The sequence below is a fragment of the Salvelinus fontinalis genome, chromosome 13 (assembly GCF_029448725.1).
Source record: "Salvelinus fontinalis isolate EN_2023a chromosome 13, ASM2944872v1, whole genome shotgun sequence".
In the NCBI taxonomy this organism is placed as follows: Eukaryota; Metazoa; Chordata; class Actinopteri; order Salmoniformes; family Salmonidae; genus Salvelinus; species Salvelinus fontinalis.
Genome location: NC_074677.1, coordinates 36,006,063 through 36,029,152, shown reverse-complemented (window position 1 = coordinate 36,029,152; position 23,090 = coordinate 36,006,063). Strand labels below are relative to the sequence as shown.

Below are 23,090 nucleotides of genomic sequence, written 5' to 3'. Positions count from 1 at the left end.
GTACTTCTCTCATGGAACAAAAGTACATTCCATGGCTACCATACGTTTTCTTTGACATTTTATCAAAGACTTAAACCACAAATAACAAAATATTAATATAGAGGCAATAAAGTCAACTTCCCCTAGAAGTGCCTCCTTCCTTACGCTCTCTAATTACTGAAAGCATCTTCCTCCCCCTGGTCCCCCTAAACCACCGTACTCTCTACTTTATTCCTCATTCATCCCTCCTTCCCTCTCTCCCTCCCCCCGTCTGTTCTCTAGACAAAGTGGTAGATGGAGATATTTGGAGAATTCCTCAAGCTGACCAAACCAACCCCTTTGGCAGGGGCCCTCTCACTCCCTGTCCTTCTCCCAAATAAGGAGGTACACTTACAGGGGTGAAAAGAGAGAGAAAATAAAAAGATGTGTCATAGAATGAAATAAGAGTACTAGAAGCTCATAGAAAAAAAAGAGAAAAAAAGAGAAAAAAGTCCATATCCTTTTAAGGCTGCGGTTTCCTCCTCCCCTTCTGTCCTCTCCTCCCCTCTTTCTCTCTCACTCACTTTTTCTCTTGAATGTGGTGAAGTCATTTAAGACAAACGTGTTTGTTCTTTTTAAGCCGGCACTCCCTGAGAGCAGACTTTGTACTCTGTTGTAAAGGAGAAGAGAGGAACTATTTTACACCAGCTCACAGAAACACAGGCCCAAAGCCACTTACACGCATCTGAACAACTAAAGCTGCTCCCAACTAAACACTGTAAGTACATACCTGGCTCCATCTTAACACATTTGTCTCTAATTCATACTGTTACATTTCCTGGTGTATCAGACATTGTCAAAATGGTGTCTAGTACTTTCTCTAGCATGCTTGGTAAGTTGCTACTGACAGCGTTCTATAGTTTTGGACAGTCTATTTAGGATTACATGGATGAGAGAGAGGGCGAAAAGGCTGTAGACATACTCACATGGGGTACACCTTCATCTTTTTTATATTCAACTTCTAAACACACACACGCACACACACCAGTGGCAGTCGGTGCCGTTTGAGATGAGCGAGGATTTAAAAAATATATGGCCTTATTTCTATTACAGCACATTAGATGACTTTCATTCATATTCCATTCACCCAGTTCAATGTAACATTGGTTAGTTTAGGGTACTACATGATACTAAACTTTTCCATAATTCCATCACGAGCTTGCTACAACCTAGCTTATGAATGAAAGTTTACAACATACAGCAGGTGCACACATGTCGAGATAAAATTTGAGGTGACAGACAGTGACACATTCAATACTGCCTTGTACACTCTTGCTTGCATCTAGCTGGTCTAGGGTGTAACCATTAGTCCAGCAGTTTCAAACAAGAGTTTCTATTGGACAAATTCAGGTATGTTTATCCTCGTTTTTTTCCGTTTGCTTCCATTTAAACATTTTTCAACAGAATCAGCGCAATGAATACACAGATCACTTTCATGGCAGCCACGTTGTATTCCTTCTCACATTTATGCGCTCTCCTCCTCTCACCTTTTCCCTTCACCTGTGGACTTCAATGAATGTGACCAGGCAAAAAAACCTTTCTAAGACAAACCATCTCATAACCTCTACACACAGCCAACATCGTTGTCACCATATTAGCTAAAGTAAAATCATAGTCAACATAGCTAATAGAACTAACGAGTTAGTAAACCTACTACAGTTATGCAGTACAGTCGGTAAGCAATTACACCAGCGGGCCTGGTGGCCATAAACTAGTAAAACCAAAAGTTTACCTTGACTTGGAAGAGTCCCGGTGTTGTGTTGGATAGTCATTGCCAGCTAGCTAACATAGCATCCCTCTGTTTGAGCCGGGTGTTTGAGTAGGCTAAACTAGCTAGCTGCATATGCCAGCTAAGTAAGTGAAAGTCTCCTTCATTTTTTTCTGCTTCTCCTTAATTTTTGAAGACATTAAGTTGTTCAAAACTGTTCAACTATTGTCTTTCTCTCTCTTTGAGGCAACTACTCACCACATGTTATGCACTGCAGTGCAAGCTAGCTGTAGCTATTGCTTTCAATACTAGATTAATTCGCTGATCCTTTGATTGGGTGGACAACATGTCAGTTCATGCTGCAAGAGCTCTGATAGGTTGGAGGACGTCCCCTTGAAGTTGTCATAATTTCTGTGTAAGTCTATGGAAGGGGGTGAGAACCATGAGCCTCCTAGCTTTTGTATTGAAGTCAATGTACCCTACAGAGTGCTGTTGAGGCTACTGTAGACCTTAATTGCAAAAAAAAGTGTGTTTTAATACATTATTTGGTGACGTGAATATATTTAGCATAGTTTTAAAAATGATAACTTTTTAAATGTTTCAATATTATTATTTTTATGAAATTCACTGAGGAAGATGGTCTTCCCTGACTCACACACATCCTACCCTCTCTCACTCCGTCTATGCATGGCATATATCTAATTCATTCATTCATTCCACAATAACAGAATGATGCTGTGACTCAGATTTTTCACTTTAAAATGAATGTCAAACAAAAAACTATGATTGCAAAGTTAAACAAACCATACAACTCTATGCACAAGTACTTGTGCAGATGCTAAGTTTGGTAAAATAATGAAGGTTTGTGCTGTTTGTGCCGTCATTCTGTTACCAAACTTTGCAACTGTTCTACAAGTAAATGTGTTTTTGTAACATTTTCAGTGGAAATTGTTAAAAGAGGCCTTTGTGCATACAGTTGTATGGTTTGTTTAACTTTGCAAGCATTGGTTTTTGTTTGGCATTCATTTTACAGTGAAAAATGTCTAAGCATCAATTTGTTCTTCACTCTGCCCAGAGAGGCTCTATCATATGGATCCTGTTCACTATCAGATCCTGCATCATCAGATCCTGCTTCTTATCAAGTCCTGCTCTCAGCACTCTCTCACACACACATTCAACTAGCTCGAAGTGTTTAAGGTTGCGAAGTGTTTTCGAAGTGTTTAAGGTTAAGTTTAGCCATCAACTCCGAAATCTTAAGGTTAGGCATTAACTCCGACTGGTTAAGGTAAGCGTTAAGGTTTGGGATAAATCTCAAAAACAACTTTCTATCGCCGGATTCAAACTTGCAACCTTTGGAATAAGAAGCAGATGCTGACACCCATCCACCATCCCCTTCCACAACACCCTAGCTAAACCAAAACCTACTTGACGGTAACAACGCTCACTGTTGCCCCTAGTGGCCGGTTTCCACGTCATCCCCCAACGTCCTCAGACATGGATTGACGTTGAATACTGATATGTAACACGGGTGACCTGGCTGCACACACTAGCTACACCCCTTTTTAAAACGGGCAGCTCCATGCAAGACAAATTCATGGAATGATATAGGGGCTTTCTTTCTCATGATGTATGTACTGTATCTTTGAGATGGAGAAAGGGCTATCTATCTCAAAATGCGGTCAGAGAGTGTTGTGTAATACATGGTTCCTCTTCATTTCCTGTCTATCTGCCGGTACCAGACCTTAGTGTAGCTGTGGTGTGGGAGTCAAACCTTATATGTGAGGGATGTTTAAGTGTATTCCCTGAAAACACTGTGACATAACATTTACAAGTTGCTTTGGAAACATTGAATGATGGATCTTTTGTGCAGTGACGCCAGTAGCTTTCACACTATGTTTCACATCCCTGTAATAAAGTCACCTGTAACAGCAATGATTGAGCCATGTTTGAATGAGGACACAGAGCACATATTGGGTAATAGGAGGTACAAATGGCTTTACAGGCTGAGTAAGGGCAGACTGTTGTTTTGAGAAGCCTGGTCTGTGCCTGTAGCAGAAGGCTTGTCCTTGTCAGGAGCCAACAGCTCTATCCTGCCCCCCTCCTCCCACTCCCTGCATATACAATAGCAGACTATGCTAGCAGCCCCCCTCTCCTTCCTTTTTTCCCTTCCTGGGGAAAAGTGCAGTAAACAGATTTATGAACTCTCAATCACACATGGATGTATTCCGGTTCTTTGACGCAGCACACAGGTTTAACCCATGGCTTTTCACACAGTTTATAGAACCTGTTATAAACTTTCTATAAGGTTTGAGTGAGGTTTGGGAAGGATAGGGGTATCTGTAGTAATCTAACTGCCCCTGCCAACCCATAACAGTCCTCATCAGCCAATCAAGAGCACTCATGTTGAGAAAGCCTGATCCAGCCAGTGACGTGTGCCTGTACTAGTGATGCGTTAATCGCAAACAAACGGTTCTTTTTGAACATTGGGAACCGAATTGCATAAAATGTTGTTCATTTGGCTCCCTGATTTGCATTCTGTTACTACAGCTTTTTGAGGTCCAGATAACGATTATCTGCAGATAACACATTTTTGTCCAAACACATTTTTGGAGTGTGTAAAAAGAATGGCAGGCCATCTAATAATTTGGTCAGGTACAAATGTATATGAACTCACGTCACGACCTGACATAATGGCAGGCAACTACGTAGGCTTTACATTTGCAGTTTTTTCATGGTTTCAGGTACATGTTTAAGTGCTACTGAACGAAACCCGGTTAGGAGCCAAATTAACGTCTCTTTTTGAACGGAGACAAATGAGCCGGCTCACTGAAAATACTCGGAATGTCCATCACTACTCTGTACTGAGCTGAAGGCGGATCCTCTCTGGGCATGCTAAAACAGTGCTCTGAGGCAGATCATCAGATTGAGAAACAGCCCTTCAGGTTAGAGCAGAATCTGGTATTTATGATGATATTTACAAGAGTTGTTGTCGGGCAATTCCATGGTAAGAGAATGACGTGGAGACTCCGACTTTTCACTTTAAATGTATGCCAAACAAAAACCATTGATTGCAAAGTTAAACAAACCATGCAACTCTATGCAAAAGGACTACTTTTAACAATTTCCACAGAAAATTTTACAAAAACACATTTACTCGAAGAACTTTTGGTAAAATAGTGATTTTTCTCTCCCTCAGTTTTTTATGTGATCACATTTTCCAAAAACTCTGTTAAATATCTACTCTGAATTAAGATTCAAAGATGTCTGCAGACAGAATTGGGTGTCAGCTATGATACGACACCTTGAATTTGAGAAAAATCTATTCTGGTTATTGAACTACTGTAAGTGAAGTGGATAAACAACCATTAACATAATGACATCATGGGTCCCTGATCTGTACTATACAGAAATGCATAATTATGAATGTCATTGTCTTCATGGTGATGCATCCTGAATCAAATGAAATGTTATTTATCCCATGCGCCAAATACAACGGGTGCAGACTGTACCGTGAAATGCTTGATTACGAGCCCTTCCCAACGATGCAGAGTAAAAAAGAATACAATAGAAATACAATACACAAGAATTAAGCTATATACAGGGAGTACCAGTACCAGATTGATGTGCAGGGGTACGAGGTATTTGAGCTAGATATTTACATAAAGTCAGGGTAAAGTGACTAGGCATCAGGATAGATAATAATAAGGTATTTGAGGTCGATATTTACATAAAGTCAGGGTAAAGTGACTAGGCATCAGGATAGATAATAATACGAGTAAGAATAAAGAACAGATCAGCAGCAGCATATGATGAGTGTGAAAGTGTGTATGTGTGTATGTTCGCATGTGTCGGTATGCGCGTCTGTCCGTATGTAGTATACAGTATGTGAATGTGTGTGGTTTTTGTGTGAGAGTGTCAGTGTAGTGTGTGTGAGTGAGTGTGTATACTGTATAGTGTGTGTATATATAGTCTTGTGAGTGTGCATATAGCCAACGCAAGATAGAGTCAATGCAGATAGTCTGGGTAACCATTTAATTCACTACTGTGCCTGACTAAAGTATTCACATCCCTTGACTTTTTCCAGATTTTGTTGTGTTACAGACTGGATTTAAAATGGTTTACATTGAGATGTTTTTGTCACTGGCCTACACGCAATAATATTAAAGTGGGAATTATGTTTTTAGAAATGGTTTTAAATTCATTAAAAATGAAAAGTTGAAAGGTCTTGAGTCAATAAATATTCAACCCCTTTGTTATGGCAAGCATAAATAAGTTCAGGAGTATAAATTTGCTTAACAAGTCACATAATAAGTTGCATGGACTCTATGTGCAATAATGGTGTTTAACATGATTTTTGAATGACTACCTCATCTCTGTGCCCCACACATACAATTATCTGTAAGTTCCCTCAATCGAGCAGTACATTTCAAACACAGATTCAACCACAAAGACCAGGGAGGTTTTCCAATGCCTCGCAAAGAAGGTCCCCTATTAGTAGATGGATTAAAAAAAAACAGACATTGAATATCCTTTTAAGCATGGTGAAGTTATTAATGACACATTGGATGGCGTACCAATACACCCAGTCTCTACAAAGATACAGATGTAGAAAGCTCTTAGAGACTTACCCAGAAAGACTCACAGCTGCCAAAAGTGCCTCTTCAAAGTATTGACTCAGGTGTGGGAATATTTATGTAAATTAGATATTTCTGAATTTCATGTTCAGTACATTGGCAAACATTTCTCAAAACAGGTTTCCACTTTGTCATTATGGGATATTATGTGTAGATGGGTGAGAAAAATATATTTAATCTATTTTGAATTCAGGCTGTAACACAAGAATGTGGAATAAGTCAAGGGGTATGAATACTTTCTGAAGGCACTGTATTTAGCAGTTTTATGTCTATTTAGCACTCTTATGGCTTGGGGTAGAAGCTATCTCTGTTGATCTGAAAGCCGATGCTCCGGTACTGTTTGCTGGACGGTAGCAGAGTGAACAGTATGGCTTAGGTGGCTGAATAAGTACACAAAGGTAGAACATGTTTAAATAATCCGTTGCATGTTTGGGTATTATTCTACACACTGCCTATTATTCTAATGAGCTCCGCCCCCAAGCAAGACCAAACCTGTACCAATCATAGACATCTATGTTTCACAAGTTTGGACATCACAGTGCAGCACAGTAGAGCACAGTAGAGTAGAGTAGAGTACAGCACAGCAAAGTATAGTACAGTACACTACAGCACAGTCAATTATACTGCACTCTACTCTAGTGTGCTCTACTGTACTGTACTAAACTCTACTAATGTACTGATCTATACTCTACTCTAATTTTCTTTACTGTACTGTACTGTCCAAACTTGTGAAACAGATTGGTTCAGATTTGGACTGAACAAATTTTAACTAGCACTACTTTTCAACTTACTTTTCAACTTCCATGGACGCCCGGTGTCGGTCGGTGCTGATAGGGTGATTACGGTGAGGACTGGTTACAGTAAATGGAAAGAGAGGGGGCTCATGGGTAGGTGTCAGTAAAAGCCAGGATAGGTGATGTTAACTGCAGAGAGAGAGAGAGACAAGAGAGAAGGAAAGAGGGAGGGGTTGTCCAGACTGTTTTCACACTCTTGCTTTGACCACCAGATGACAGAAAGAGACAGAAAACAGTTATGAGCTGAACATAACAGTATGCCAGTGGAATACTGTTATGTTCAGCTCATAACTGTTTTCTGTCTCTCTCTCTCTGCAGTTAACATCACCTATACTGATAGTAGCAGGTCACCCAACTGCGGTTTGTGACTACTATGAACTTCCCTTGTAGCCATTTAAGTTGCAGTCATTCTGTTTCTTGGTAACAGAATTATGGGTTTTAATCACTTAATAAATCATAAACCAAATGTTATCAGTAAAAACACTAATGATTTAGTAGGTCTACCTATACTTGTTAATTCTGTTTAATTTCATCACCCTCCCTCATCACGAGGGAGAGAAATTAGAAAACATTTAAAAAATATCTGGGTTTTTGGTAACAGAATGACAAGACATTAGGCAATATTTCTTAAACTTACAAAAGGCCAAAGAATTCAGCAAAACTAAATATAATTGTTGGTATTAGTTTGCAGGGGTCAACACATCAACATTATTGTGCTTAGATGTATTTCTAATACCTTTTAAAAAATTATACTAAATGTTTTCTGAGATCACTTTTCCATCTGTTTGACCAGAATTCAAAGCCTTTGCTCATTCCAAATGTTTAGGATGGAAAATGTTTAGAAAAATGTACATATATACAATATATATGCCTTAATTTGTAAAAAAGATAGACTCTTAGCTTTCATTTGACACCACATTTGATGTGTTCCTATGAACTTCACATGTTGGTGCTCATAAGGCTTTTACATGGAAATGCAAACTGGACTCAGGGGTAGACGTAACATAGTAAATGTAAATTCGAGACACTCCAACTAGTATGATATTTTACGTTTCGTATGGCATGTATTAATTTGTGGATGTCTATGATCCATTTCTTATGATATGTTACGAATTACAATTTGTTGTGGCTCTAACATTAGTTAGGTGGCTAGGAGGCTAAATCTAACGTTAGCTAAGTGGCTAACGTTAGCTAGGCTAGAGGTTAAGTTTAGGGGAAGGGTTAGCTAACATACTAAGTAGTTGCAAAGTAGCTCAAAAGTAGTAAGTAGTTGCAAAGTTGCTAATTAGCTGAAATGCTAAAGTTGTCAATGATGAGATTTAAACACGCAACCTTTGGGTTGCTGGACATTCGCGTTATACCCTGACCAACCACCCTACTCTTGTTTTTGCCTTCAAGATGTACTATGCAGAAATCGCTCCTCCAATTCCTGGTTGCTAAAATTACAATAGTTAGCCTAATTTCAGTATATGTGACTAAACAAGCAAGTATAGTGTAGAGAATCATTGTACCATCTAAACACCTGTGAAATATCTTTTCCATAACCGAAAATATTGTATTTTCAGCTGTTTGAAGCTCGTGAACAAAGCCAAAAGTAAAAGATGCAAAAAATAAACTAGAAAAAGGGAAGCATAGAAATATAGCACATAGAACCAATCTACCACTTCTTAGACTTGTTTTCAATGAGAATGACAGATCTATAACTCATATAACCCCAAAAGTTACATATTACAGTTTTAAGTAACCTTTCGTCTTATGTAACCAGACCAAACGTAACATATCCAACTAATTTGAGTGTCGCATCCTGTTACAAACTCTGGTTGTGACATAACTAGGCTGACAGATAAGAGAACAACAGGTCCTTCCTCTACATCCCATATAACATATGTAGTAATAACCCTACACTGCTCTGCTTTTCTCTGGGTGAGGAGAGACACTGACATGGAACTATTAGCTATTAGCTCTAATAGCTCTGGTCTGGGAGTCATTAGCTACTGGATGACAGCTAGTGAACTAGGATTAGGAAGTAATGCTTTCTCTGTGTTAGAGCTGACCAACATCAATAAATGCTAACAACTGTCACAAACAGTACAGCGGTGCACGCAACCACTCATATTGAGTAACACCTCTTGTGAAAGAATCAAGATAGTTGTGGCCCGGCCAAAACAGAATTATTAACACAATGGATTGCACAAATAATATGCAAGCATGGCCAATCTGAAATTCTGTCTTGGATTCTATTTTAGACACAATCAATCTTCGTGTTTGTGTGTGTGTCGTTGCTAAGGCCAGAGAGATCATAGAGGATCTCTCACAGATGTTTCTCTCACTCTGCACAAAAACAGGAAGCAGAGCATTGAGGTGCTTAAGGAAGAGAATGTGCTCTCCAGTTTCACTGTAGTCTGGTTTGCCAGTGCCATTTCAAACATCACTTACAAGATCTGTGAAAAAACAGACGTGTACCTGCATGCTACAGTGTTATATTGGGCCTGTCTTCATATACAACTATGCTCCTACACACACACACTGACATTGACATATGCACTCAAGCAGTGCCTCCACCTCCTTTCCAAACACAGTATTAAGCCAGTATTAAATTGCTTGTCCTTTTCTTTTGCACGTTGATACCCCTATACAGCACAGGAGGTTGGTGGCACCTTAATTGGGGAGGACGTGCTTGTGGTAATGGGTGGAGCGGAATGAGTAGAATGGTATCAAACACGTGGTATTGTATGTGTTCGCCATTCCATTTGATCCATTCTAGCCATTCTTATGAGCCGTCCCCCTCTTAGCAGCCTCCACTGCTATACAGCCACAAGACCTGACTGAATACTATTGTGATAGCATGAATCAATGTGGTTTGATAACTGATACCTGAATGTTTACTTTAGAGGCAAGTAAAGAGGAGAGGGGAGGAGCATGTTGCTGTTAATTCTAGCTGCTCGTGATAATATCTCTTACCAATATCTCATATGTTTTACTCACCATGCAGCAACATGAGTCATCTTTTGAACAATGTCCTGTTCAGAGGGGATATTCAGTATGCCTCACTTTGAGACATACAGTAAGATCATAAGGTAATTGCGGATGTAGACATATAGCCCAACAATCTCATCTAGCTAGCATTATGCTCTGTGCATTTACAGACGTTGCATAGTATGGACTGGGCCACAGGGTTTGCCGCTTGCCACAGTGTCCTTTGTTGGGCGCTAATACGCAGAAGAGTCAAAACACATAACAGAGTGAGTACGTCTATGAAGGTTAACTGTAACAGCTACCCCAGGGAGAAAGGAAGGAAGTGACAGAGGAGAGACAGCTGGGAGGACTAAGCCAAACAGGATGTAGACAGCAGGGTGTGGCCTGGGAGGACAGGAAGCAGCTAGGAGCCAATGAGAGCAGCAGGCTCACAGAGAGATGACATTAACCTTTGACCCTCAGCTCTGAAATGTTCAGTAATAGTTATGATTCAAGATACCAGCACAGGTGCAGAGACTTTTCGATTCTACAGTCCAAGAATTAGGTCTAGATTTGAAGTCTCCATCTTGTGGTCTGTACTATGGCCATGTTAATTTTTTATTTATTTAACCTTTATTTAACTAGGCAAAATCAGTTAAGAACAAATCCTTACTCACAATGACGGCCTACCCCTCCCCTAACCCAGACGACGCTGGGCCAATTGTGCGCCAACCTATGAGACTCCCGATCATGGCCGGTTGTGATACAGCCCAGGATCGAACCAGGGTCTGTGGTGACGCCTCTAGCACTGAGATGCAGTGCCTTAGACCGCTGCGCCACTCGGGAGACCACACTACTATGTGCCCCCCTAGCATAGTAGTCTTCAAGTTGGTAGGCATTTATGGTCTCTGTTATAAGTTCTGAACTCCAGATCAGAGGGCCTGACAAATATATTTGCACGCATACACACACACAGACAGAGAAAGAGATCATTAGACTCTGATTACGGAGCTATTTGTGTTGGCTCAGGGCCAGTTTTGAGGGTGTCGGCAGGCCAGGGACATGAATGTGAGTGCTGTTCCATCTATTAAGTGTCCCTGTTGAGCCAAGACAAAACCAAAAATAGTTACACTGCCACTGTTACACATATAGACAACCTATCACAGTATTCATGGAATTCTCTATGTGAGGAAGTTGCTCCTCACCTACAGACATTTCTGGTTTATCATATTTACTCAAAGTATATATATTTCTTCAGGTTATTTATTTAAGAGCAAGTTGTGTATTTTGTATGTATTTATTCAGTCAGTCAGTCACTTCCACAGTTCTACATTTACTTGTCCACCATATCAAACCTCTACAGCAAATTGTGGTCATGTGTTTAATTATTTCTTTATTTATAATGGCTAAGCAGTAATGATGTGGCTAACTGACACAGCTGATTTTATCCCTGGTAATTAGGTCACCTGCCATTTTAAATAGGTGTGCCCAAATTGTTTTCAGTTGGTTGTATTGTAACCCAGGTGAGTCGATGTATTAGGGTTTTACCTAGCTCTGAAAATGCATGTTTGTGTAGAAATATGTTACCTTTGAACAGTTTATCAATCTTTAAAGCTGTTTAAGGAGTAATATCTTGTATGATGTATATTATGTAGCCTGTTTTGTTGTGAATGTTTGGACCCCAGGAAGTAAGCAGCAGTTAATGGGGATCCTAATAAATCTTACCACTATGGGTTAGTGTAAAATAATTGGCCTTACTCTGTCTTAGATACTTTGTCTTTACCTTTTTAATGTTAGCTTCCATAGAAGTCAAGTGTATGGAATGGTCAATACCACCTACAACAAAGAGAACGCACCAATGTTTGCCTGCCCTATCTGAAACAATATCTCTCCTTGCAGGAACAGTCATGGCAAACAAAGGTCCCTCCTACGGTCTGAGCCGTGAGGTGCAGAGTAAGATCGATAAAAAGTATGACCAGGATCTGGAGGAGAGGCTGACCGAGTGGATCATCGCCCAGTGTGGAGCTGGAGTGGGCCAACCCGAGGCAGGCAAGACCGGCTGGCAAAACTGGCTCAAGGACGGATGTGTGAGTGCCCTCTTCTCATACCTTGTATGAGGTAGATGTAGCTGTCTGCTTGAATTTGTCTGCCAGTCTTTCACAGGTAGTGAATACTTTTACCCTCTCCCTGTCTCCCCCTCTCCAGGTACTGTGTGAGCTGATAAACAGCCTGTCCAGTGGGAACAAGCCCATCAGGAAGATCCAGAGCTCAGGCATGGCCTTCAAACAGATGGAGCAGATCTCCCAGTTCCTCAACGCGGCTGAGAAGTACGGCATCACCAAGACCGACATGTTCCAGACAGTCGACCTCTGGGAGGGTATGTACATCCAGCCAGCTGCCGTCAGCTGTACCCTCCCACATTACACCAAATACACAAATCACTTCTATCCTCAGTTCAACTAGCATGCTATACAGAGCATTTAAAATACGAATGCTGCTTATTCACCATGTCTAAAGGATCTACATTCATTGTTTCATAGAATATACTGTACAGTAGTTGCAGTCCCTCCTACTAAAGTGTATTAATGTCTACTGTGTATTCATGTCTGTAGGGAAAGACCTGGCTGCTGTCCAGAGGACCCTGATGGCCCTGGGAAACCTGGCTGTCACCAGGGACGATGGGACTTACCGTGGCGACCCCAACTGGTTCCATAAGTGAGTCAGAACCTAATTTTTGTCCTGTCATTAAACTGATCTCAAAGGGAAACGTTTGCTTACATGAACAGTGACTGTAAATGTAGTGTGGTGTACATGACGGTTTCTGTCTGCAGGAAATCGATGGAGAACAGACGTGATTTCTCAGAGGACCAGCTGAATGAGGGCAAGAGCGTCATCGGCCTGCAGATGGGCACCAATAAGGGGGCCTCTCAGGCTGGCATGACAGGGTATGGGCGGCCCAGGCAGATCCTAAACAACAACCCCTAAAACCATGACAATGTCCTGTCACCCCACACCTCAGTACATTCCTCCCTCTCTGGGCCAGTCACTGAAGACAGAAGTTCTCTAAATCAAACAGGAGAGACAAAAAAAAAAGACCAAACTGGACCAAAACAGGGACTATAAAACATACTCCTGCACAAACCTAGTGACCAAAGTCTGTAAAATAATGTTTGAATATGTCGACCGAACATGGCTACATAAGAAACAGACATTTCATTTAGATACTGCTTTTAAAACTGCACTCTGATGGTAATAAGTCTCAATGTTGGGTTTGTACTGGCAAAGATGCTGTCAATAATAAAGATGTTAGGCCACCTTTCAAAAGCTCTCTCATTCTTGTATGTTGATTCTGAAATAAAGTTCAGTTTAATTTGAAAAATGCTTCTCATTTACAATGCATTGATACAAGATCTACACTGCACGATGACTGTAATGAGAAATATAAACTCAACATTGTAAAGTTTTGGTCCAATGTTTCATGAGCTGAAATATAGACTCCCAGACATTTTCAAAGCTTATTTCTCATTTTGTGCACCAATTTGTTTACAGCACTGTTAGCGTTTCTACTTTGCCAAGATAATCCATCCACCTGTCAGGTGTGGCAAATAAAGAAGCTGATTAAACAATGCTCATTACACAGGTGCACCGTGTGCTGGAGACATGGCCACTTTAAAATGTGCAGTTTTGTCAGCCAATTTTGTTGGAAGATGTTAGGAAGAAACAGGCCAGGGACAGAGAATTTTGTTTCTGGTGTCCTTTGACAGCTCTTTGGTCTTGGCCATAGTGGAGTTTGGAGTGTGACTGTTTGAGGTTGTGGACAGGTGTCTTTTATACTGATAACAAGTTCAAACAGGTGTCATTAATACAGGTAACGAGTGTCAGACAGAGGAGCCTCTTAAAGAAGTTACAGGTCTGTGAGAGAAATCTTGCTTGATTGTAGGTGACCAAATACTTATTTTCCACCATAATTTGCAAATAAATTCATTAAAAATCCTACAATGTTATTTTGTTTTCTCATTTTGTCTGTCAGTTGACGTGTACCTATGATGAAAATTACAGGCCTCATCTTAAGTGGGAGAACTTGCACAATTGGTGGCTGACTAAATATTTTGCCCCACTGTAGGTATGTCATAAGGAAAGACTATTACAAAATATGAAAATCAGACTAGTATGGTGGGAGGGAGGGAGAGGTATTGTCTGGATTCTTTAACTGCTTATACTAAGTCTTTCTAACAGGGTACACTAACCCTGACTGCCAGCACACAGATTATTTTATAACTGGCAGGGAGAGAGGACGAGGGACAACAGGAGTGAGGGGAGGGATTCAGTGGAGGAGTATTACCCTTCTCTCTCCTGCCAAGGATTTGTTTATACTGTGTTCAGCTTGAGTGCCGACTAAGCTGTTCAGCATGATGTTAGGAAGAAACAGGCCAGGGACAGAGAAAAGGAGGCTGGGAACAGGAAAGGTTAGGTGGGATAAGACCGGGAGAGAAAGAGAAAGGGAGATGGTGAAGAGAGGAGCAGTGCAATATATGTAGATATTGGAACATGAGGGTACTTAGGGCATACATGGTGTCAGATAGGGAGAGTGAATGGAGATGTATAAGAGTGATAGCTCTCTACATGGTGTCAGATAGGGAGAATGAATAGAGATGTATAAGAGTGATAGCTCTCTCTACATGGTGTCAGATAGGGAGAATGAATAGAGATGTATAAGAGTGATAGCTCTCTACATGTGTCAGATAGGGAGAATGAATAGAGATGTATAAGAGTGATAGCTCTCTACATGGTGTCAGATAGGGAGAATGAATAGAGATGTATAAGAGTGATAGCTCTCTACATGGTGTCAGATAGGGAGAATGAATAGAGATGTGTAAGAGTGATAGCTCTCTCTACATTGGGGTACAGTGTCTGGAATCAGAGAACATTTCCTAAAAAGGACTGATCACAGCAGGGGGAGGTCAGAGAGAGGGACCACCTCTTTTTCTTTCTCTCATTCTTTCTCTCCGTTTCTTAGAGATAGCATGTATACACACAGTAACACAGTGTGGGGAATACAGTCTCACCACCTTTGACCAGCTAAATAATATCAGCTAACCTCATATCAACTCTGACCTGGCTGGAGACACATACACACCAACTGGATCAACTCACAGTTCAAAAAGAAAGAACATTTTCCTACTGCCCCTATTCTCCTTTCAATCTACATAAAAGGTTCACGGTGTTCTCAGAGGTTCTAGAAAAGAGGAGGGAATATAGAAGGTGAGATGAGGTACAATGTAGAAAGGGAGGCACGGGAGGTTGGTGGCACCTTAATTGGGGAGGATGAGCTCGGGGTAATGGCTGGAGCAGAATAAGTAGAATGGTATCACATGGTTTGATGCCATTCCATTTGCTCCGTTATAGACATTATTATGAGCCATCCTCCCCTCAGCAACCTCCACTGAAAGGAGGTGTGTGTCCCAGAGCTGTGTGCCAAACAGTGGCGTCAACCACATCTGCTAATAATCCATTAATACAATAGCAGTAAAGGACACAGTGTGATCCACTGTAAAACCATTAAACCTCTGAATAGCATATGATGCTATGCCCTAGTAGTAGACGAAGAGATCTATTTTTCAGCCAAAGTACACACACTTTAACGAACATAAATATGTTTTGACATGTTTACCATAGAAACAAAGTGAGGCATATAGCGGTGTGACCTATTCCCTCTAGCTGCGGTAGAAAGTAGCAGTAGGTGTGAACTAACTGGTGAAGTGAGGTGAGGTGACAGAAAGGATATATGAGATGTTTCAGTTTTCTGTCTGATTGAGAAACACTCCAGTCATGTCAAATCAAAATCTATTTTATTTGTCACATGCACCGAATGCAACAGGTTTCCCTGTTTACCTTACCATGAAATGCTGACTTACAAACCCTTAACCAACAATGCAGTTTTAAGAAAAATACGTGTTAAGTAAAAAATAGATAAGTAAAAAATAAGAAATTCAATTAACAAATAATTAAACAGCAGCAGTAAAATAACAATAGTGAGGCTATATACAGCTATATACATGTCCTGACCCTTTCTCTGACTGCGGTATGGTGGCAACGTTTTGAAGATTGTGTCAGTTCTCCTGGTTCTCTCTGTGATGTCATGTCAGCAAGATTATACTGACCTCAACGCTCCTGCCTCACAGTGGGAGGGCAGTGCGGTGGGGAGCCTGGGAAGACATTAGTAGAGTTGGGATGGAGGCGGGGGTCCTGTACAGCTGTAATGAGGTGTTATTAGGATTTTAAAAAGGTGGGAAGACTGAAAGTGTATGTGGATCAGACTTTAATTGAAGAGGGAGGGGTCTGGGTGGAGTGTACGAAGCTTATATTATGACCCAGCCAAAGACAGTGTCTACGATATCAGTGTCACTCTCACACACCCTCGCAGCCCATGACATCATCAGATATGGCTTGGTCACCAGGGAAACAGCAAACAACAGTAAGCAAAGCAGTCAGTGTCGGCTCCTCCTCTACATCTCCTTCATCTCTTCCTTCCTCCCCTCCTTCCTTCCTTCCTCTCTCTGGTGATCACTATCAGCATTTATTTTAGCCTATCACAGCAGAACACATATGTTACCCGTGGGGTGGCGGCTTTAGGGTCATTAAATATTGTGTGGATGAAGGGCGGGTGGGTGGCGGGAGGGTTGAATACAGAGAAAACAATACCTTAAAAAATCCAAAATGTATAATTCTTGTGCAATTTATATCTATAAGCCACATTGAGGTTTTTCTTTCATTATTTTAGGCTATCTGGCATTAGTGCTTGTGCTTAAGCTTTAGGGCCTAACCAAAGATATTTATAACTAACTCAATATAGACCAGAGTCTGTCGTTTCCAATGGGAGCAAATGAATCATAATGGGCAGAACAAGCAAGGCGGTGGGCAGAGCCAAGTACGAGCTAGTGAGATCCTATTGGCGCATTCTAGCATTTATTTGCATATTTTCATTAGGGAACGCATACTCTGTGAAGTGTGCATGTAGTTATTGCACATGCACACTTCACAGAGTATGCGTTCCCTAATGAAAATATGCAATTTGCCCTTGCACTCCTTCTAAACAACACAATTCTTTGAAAATTTGGCAAATGTACAGTCCCAGTCAAAAGTTTGAACACACCTACTCATTCAAGGGTTTTTCTTTATTTTTACTATTTTCTACATTGTAGAATAATAGTGAAGACATCAAAACTATGAAATAACATATGGAATCATGTAGTAACCAAAAAAGTGTAAAACAAATCAAAATATATTTTAGATTTTAGATTCTTCAAAGTAGCCACCCTTTGCAAACTCTTGGCATTCTCTCAGTCAGCTTCATGAGGTAATCACCTGGAATGCATTTCAATTAACAGGTGTGCCTTGTTAAAAGTTAATTTGTGGAATTTCCTTCCTTCTTAATGTGTTTGAGCCAATCAGTTGTGTTGTGACAAGGTAGGGGTGGTATAGAGAAGATTTTAAAAATAGAATAATAATGGCGCCGGAGGAGATGGCTGACATTTTTATGTCCCCTAACCAATTGTGTTATTGTGTGTTTTTTCACATTATTTGTGACTTATTTTGTACATAATGTTTCTGCCACCATCTCTTATGACCAAAAAGAGCTTCTAGATATCAGGACAGCGATTACTCACCTCTTACTGGACGAAGATTTTTCTTTAACGAGTCGGACGTGAAGGATTTACAGGCCCTCATCCCTGTCATTTGCAGGAGAAAGAGACGGGGATAACGGGGATGTAGGTCTGGGTGCCTTATAAGGATCCGACGGCGAGTGGGTAATCTGCCTTTACCATCAGTCCTATTAGCCAACGTACAATAATTGGATAATAAAATAGACAAACTACGAGCACGTATATCCTACCAACGGGACATTAAAAACTGTAATATCTTATGTTTCACAGAGTCGTGTCTGAATGACGTAACTGTCTATTTACCACCACAAACCGATGCTGGCACTAGGACCGCACTCAATGAGCTGTATAAGCAAACAGGAAAACTCTCATCCAGAGAAGGCGCTCCTAGTGGCCGGGGACTTTAATGCAGGGAAACTTCAATCCATTTTACCTAATTTCTACCAGCATGTTAAATGTGCAACCAGAGGGAAAAAAACTCTAAACCACCTTTACTCCACAGACAGAGATGCATACAAAGCTCTGCCTCCCTCCATTTAGTAAATCTGACCATAGTTATATCCTCTTAATTCCTGTTTACCAGCAAAAATTGAAGCTGGACGCACCAGTGACTCGCTCAATTCAAAAGTGGTCAGATGAGGCTGATGCTAAGCTACAGGACTGTTTTGCTAGCACAGACTGGAATCTGTTCCGGGATTCTTCTGAAGTCATTGAGGAGTACATCACATCAGTTACTGGCTTCATCAATTAGTCCATCGATGACCTTGTCTCCACAGTGACTGTACGTACATACCCCAACCAGAAGCCAAGGATTACAGGCAACATCCGGACTGAGCTAAAAGGTAGAGCTGCTGCTTTCAAGAATCGGGAACCTGGGCCGTATACAACGTTCCTTACTGAGTTCTCTGAATTCCTATCGGAACCTTATGGTCATGGCATATAATATTATAATTTTGGATGACTAATATTCACATGGAAAAGTCCACAGACCCACTCCAAAAGGCTTTCGGAGCCATCATCAACTCAGTGGGTTTTGTCCAACATGTCTCCGCACCTATTCACTGCCACGGTCATACTCTGGACCTAGTTTTGTCACGTGGAATAAATATTGTGGATCTTAATGTTTTTCCTCATAATCCTGGACTATCGGACCACCATTTTATTACGTTTGCAATCGCAACAAATAATCTGCTCAGACCCCATCCAAGGATCATCAAAAGCCGTGCAATAATTTCTCAGACAACCCAAAGATTCCTAGATGCCCTTCCAGACTCCCTCCACCTACCCAAGAACATCAGAGTACAAAAATCGGTTAACCACCTAACTGAGGAACTAAATTTAACCTTGCGTAATACCCTAGATGCAGTTGCACCCCTAAAAACTAAAAACATTTGTCATAAGAAACTAGCTCCCTGGTATACAGAAAATACCCGAGCCCTTAAGCAAGCTCCCAGAAAGTTGGAACGGAAATGGAGCTACACCAAACCGGAAGTCTTCCGATTAGCTTGGAAAGACAGTACCGTGCAGTATCAAAGAGCCCTCACTGCTACTCAATCATCCTATTTTTCCAACTTAATTGAGGAGAATAAGAACAATCCAAAATGTTTTTTTGATACTTTCGCAAAGCTAACTAAAAAGCCGCATTCCCCAAGAGAGGATGGCTTTCACTTCAGCAGTGATAAATTCATGAACTTCATTAGAAAGCAAATTACGGACTCCTCTTTAAATCTGTGTATTTGTCCAAAGCTCAGTTGTCATGAGTCTGCACAAAACTGCCAGGACCTAGGATCAAAGGAAACACTCAAGTTTTTTAATACTATATCTCTTGACACATTGATGAAAATAGTCATGGCTTCTAACCCTTCAAGCTGCGTACTGGACCCTATTCCAACTAAACTACTGAAAGAGCTACTTACTGTGCTTGACTCTCATATGTTGAACATAATAAACGCCTCCCTATCCACCGGATGTGTACCAAACTCACCAAAAGTTGCAGTAATAAAGCCTCTCTTGAAAAAGCCAAATCTTGATTCAGAAAATATAAAAAACTATTGGCCTATATCGAATCTCCCATTCCTCTCAACATTTTTAGAAAAAGTTGAGAGGAATGCCATCCTCGCGGCCTTCCTGTAGATAAACAACGTATACGAAACACTTCAGTCTCGTTTTAGACCCCATTATAGCACTGAGACTGGACTCGTGAAGGTGGTAAATTACCTTTTAATGGCATCAGACCAAGGCTCTGCATCTGTCCTCGTGCTTCTAGATCTTAATGCTGCTTTTGATACCATCAATCACCACATTCTTTTGGAGAGATTGGAAACCCAAATTGGTCTACATGGGCAAGTTCTGGCCTGGTATCTGTCGGAAAGATATCAGTTTGTCTCTGTGGGTGGTTTGTCCACTGACAAATCAACTGTACATTTCGGTGTTCCTCAAGGTTCCGTTTTAGGACCACTATTGTTTTCACTATTATTTTACCTCTTGATGATGTCATTCGGAAACATAATGTTAACATTCACTGCTATGTGGACGGTACACAACTGTACATTTCGATGAAACATGGTGAAGCCCCAAAATTGCCCTCCCTGGAAGCCTTTGTTTCAGACATAAGGAAGTGGACGGCGGCAAATGTTTTACTTTTAAACTCGGACAAAACAGATATGCTAGTTCTAGGTCCCAAGAAACAAAGAGATCTTCTGTTGGATCTGACAATTAATCTTGATGGTTGTACTGTACTGTTGCCTCAAATAAAACTGTGAAGGACCTTGGCATTACTCTCTCTTGTGACGAACATACCAAGACTGTTTCAAGGACAGCTTTTCCCCATCTACGTAATATTGCAAAAGTCTGAAACTTTCTGTCCAAAATGATGCAGAAAATTAATCCATGCTTTTGTCACTTCTAGATTAGACTACTGCAATGCTCTACTTTCTGGCTACCCGGATAAAGCACTAAATAAACTTCAGTTAGTGCTAAACACGGATCCTAGAATCTTGACTAGAACCAACATTTTTTTATCATATTACTCCAGTGCTAGCCTCTCTACACTGCATTACATGGGCTTGCTCCTACCAATCTTTACGATTTGCTCCTGCTGTACATACCTACACGTACGCTACGGTCACAAGATGCAGGCCTCCTTATTGTCCCTAGAATTTCTAAGCAAACAACTGGAGGCAGGGCCTTCTCCTATAGAGCTCAATTTTTATGGAATGGTCTGTCTATCCATGTGAGAGACACAGACTCGGTTTTGACCTTTGAGTTTGTAATGAAGACCCATCTCTTCAGTAGGTCCTATGATTGAGTGTAGTCTGGCCCAGGGGTGTGAAGGTGAACGGAAAGGCATTGGAGCGATGACCCGCCCTTGCTGTCTCTGCCTGGCCGGTTCCCTTCTCTCCACTGGGATTCTCTGCCTCTAACCCTATTAAGGGGGCTGAGTCACTGGCTTACTGGTGCTCTACCATGCCGTCCCAAGGAGGGGTGCGTTACTTGAGTGGGTTGAGTCACTGACGTGATCTTCCTGTCCGGGTTGGCGCCCCTCCTTGGGACGGCATGGAAGAGCACCAGTAAGCCAGTGACTCAGCCCCCTTAATAGGGTGCCGACCTGTTGCACCCTCTACAGCCACTGTGAATATTATTATTTGACTCTGCTGGACATCTATGAACGTTTGAACATCTTGGTCAGGTACTCGTATAATCTCCAACCGGCACAGCCAGAAGAGGACTGGCCACCCCTCAGAGGCTTTTCCCACTCTCTAGTTTTCTTCCTAGGTTCCAGCCATTCTAGGGAGTTTTTTCTAGCCACCGTGATTCTACATCTGCATTGCTTGCTGTTTGGGGTTTTAGGCTGGGTTTCTGTATAGCACTTTGTGACATTGGCTGATGTAGAAAGGGCTTTACAAATAAATGTGATTAATTAATTGACATCAACACCATTATCCCATAAACCCTAGACCAACCCCAATTTGCACACCGCCTTAACAGATCCACAGATGATGCAATCTCTATTGCACTCCACACTGCCCTTTCCCATCTGGACAAAAGGAACACCTATGTGAGAATGCTATTCATTGACTACAGCTCAGTGTTCAACACCATAGTGCCTTCAAAGCTCATCACTAAGCTAAGGACCCTGGGACTAAACACCTCCCTCTGCAACTGAATCATGGACTTCCTGACAGGCCGCCCAAAGGTGGTAAGGTTAGGTAACAACACATCAGCCATGCACATCCTCAACACAGGGACCCCTCAGGGATCCTAATAAGCCTTTCAAAGCACTTCATGGCTACAGACGTGAGTGCTACAGGTCGGTAGTCATTTAGGCAGGTTACCTTAGTGTTCTTGGGCACAGGCCCTATGGTGGTCTGCTTAAAACATGTTGATATTACAGACGGGCAGGGAAAGGTTGAAAATGTCAGTGAAGACTGGTGCTGGTGCTCTCATGCATGTTTCAGTGTTATTTGCCTCGAAGCGAGCATAGAAGTAGTTTAGCTCATTTGGTAGGCTCGTGAAACTGGGCAGGTCTTGGGTGTGCCTCCCTTTGTAGTCTGTAATGGTTTCAAATCAAATCAAATCAAAGTTTATTTGTCACGTGCGCCGAATACAACAGGTGTAAACCTTACAGTGAAATACTTACTTAATAGTGCAAAAAAGGTGTTAGGTGAACAATAGGTAAGTAAAGAAATAAAACAACAGTAAAAAGACAGGCTATATACAGTAGCAAGGCTATACAAGTAGCGAGGCTACATACAGACACCGGTTAGTCAGGTTTATTTAGGTAGTATGTACATGTTGATATGGTTAAAGTGACTATGCATATATGATGAACAGAGAGTAGCAGTAGCGTAAAGGAGGAGTTGGTGGGTGGCGGGACACAATGCAGATAGCCAGGTTAGCCAATGTGCCGGAGCACTGGTTGGTCCAATTGAGGTAGTATGTACATGAATGTATAGTTACTAGTGACTATGCGTATATGATCAACAGAAAGTAGCAGCAGTGTAAAAAGAGAGGTTGGGGGGGCACACAATGCAAATAGTCCGGGTTGCCATTTGATTACCTGTTCAGGAGTCTTATGGCTTGGGGGTAAAACCTGTTGAGAAGCCTTTTTGTCCTAGACTTGGCACTCCGGTAACGCTTGCCATGTGGTAGTAGAGAGAACAGTCTATGACTGGTGTGGCTGGGTTCTTTGACAATTTTTACGGCCTTCCTCTGACACCTGGTGTAGAGGTCCTGGATGGCAGGCAGCTTAGCCCCAGTTATGTACTGGGCCGTACGCACTACCTTCTGTAGTGCCTTGCAATCGGAGGCCGAGCAA

At 41.4% G+C, this 23,090-nt stretch overlaps 1 protein-coding gene across 1 annotated transcript; it reads left to right on the top strand.

The window, feature by feature from the left end:
- Positions 1 to 544: 544 nt before the first annotated feature.
- On the top strand, positions 545 to 13,488 carry LOC129868556 (transgelin-2-like). Its single transcript, XM_055942649.1, has 5 exons — positions 545 to 736; positions 12,009 to 12,196; positions 12,315 to 12,486; positions 12,722 to 12,824; positions 12,941 to 13,488. Exons 2-5 carry the CDS (start codon positions 12,017 to 12,019, stop codon positions 13,092 to 13,094), a joined length of 609 nt encoding a protein of 202 aa, XP_055798624.1. The 5' UTR covers positions 545 to 736; positions 12,009 to 12,016; the 3' UTR covers positions 13,095 to 13,488.
- The last annotated feature ends 9,602 nt before the right edge of the window (positions 13,489 to 23,090 follow it).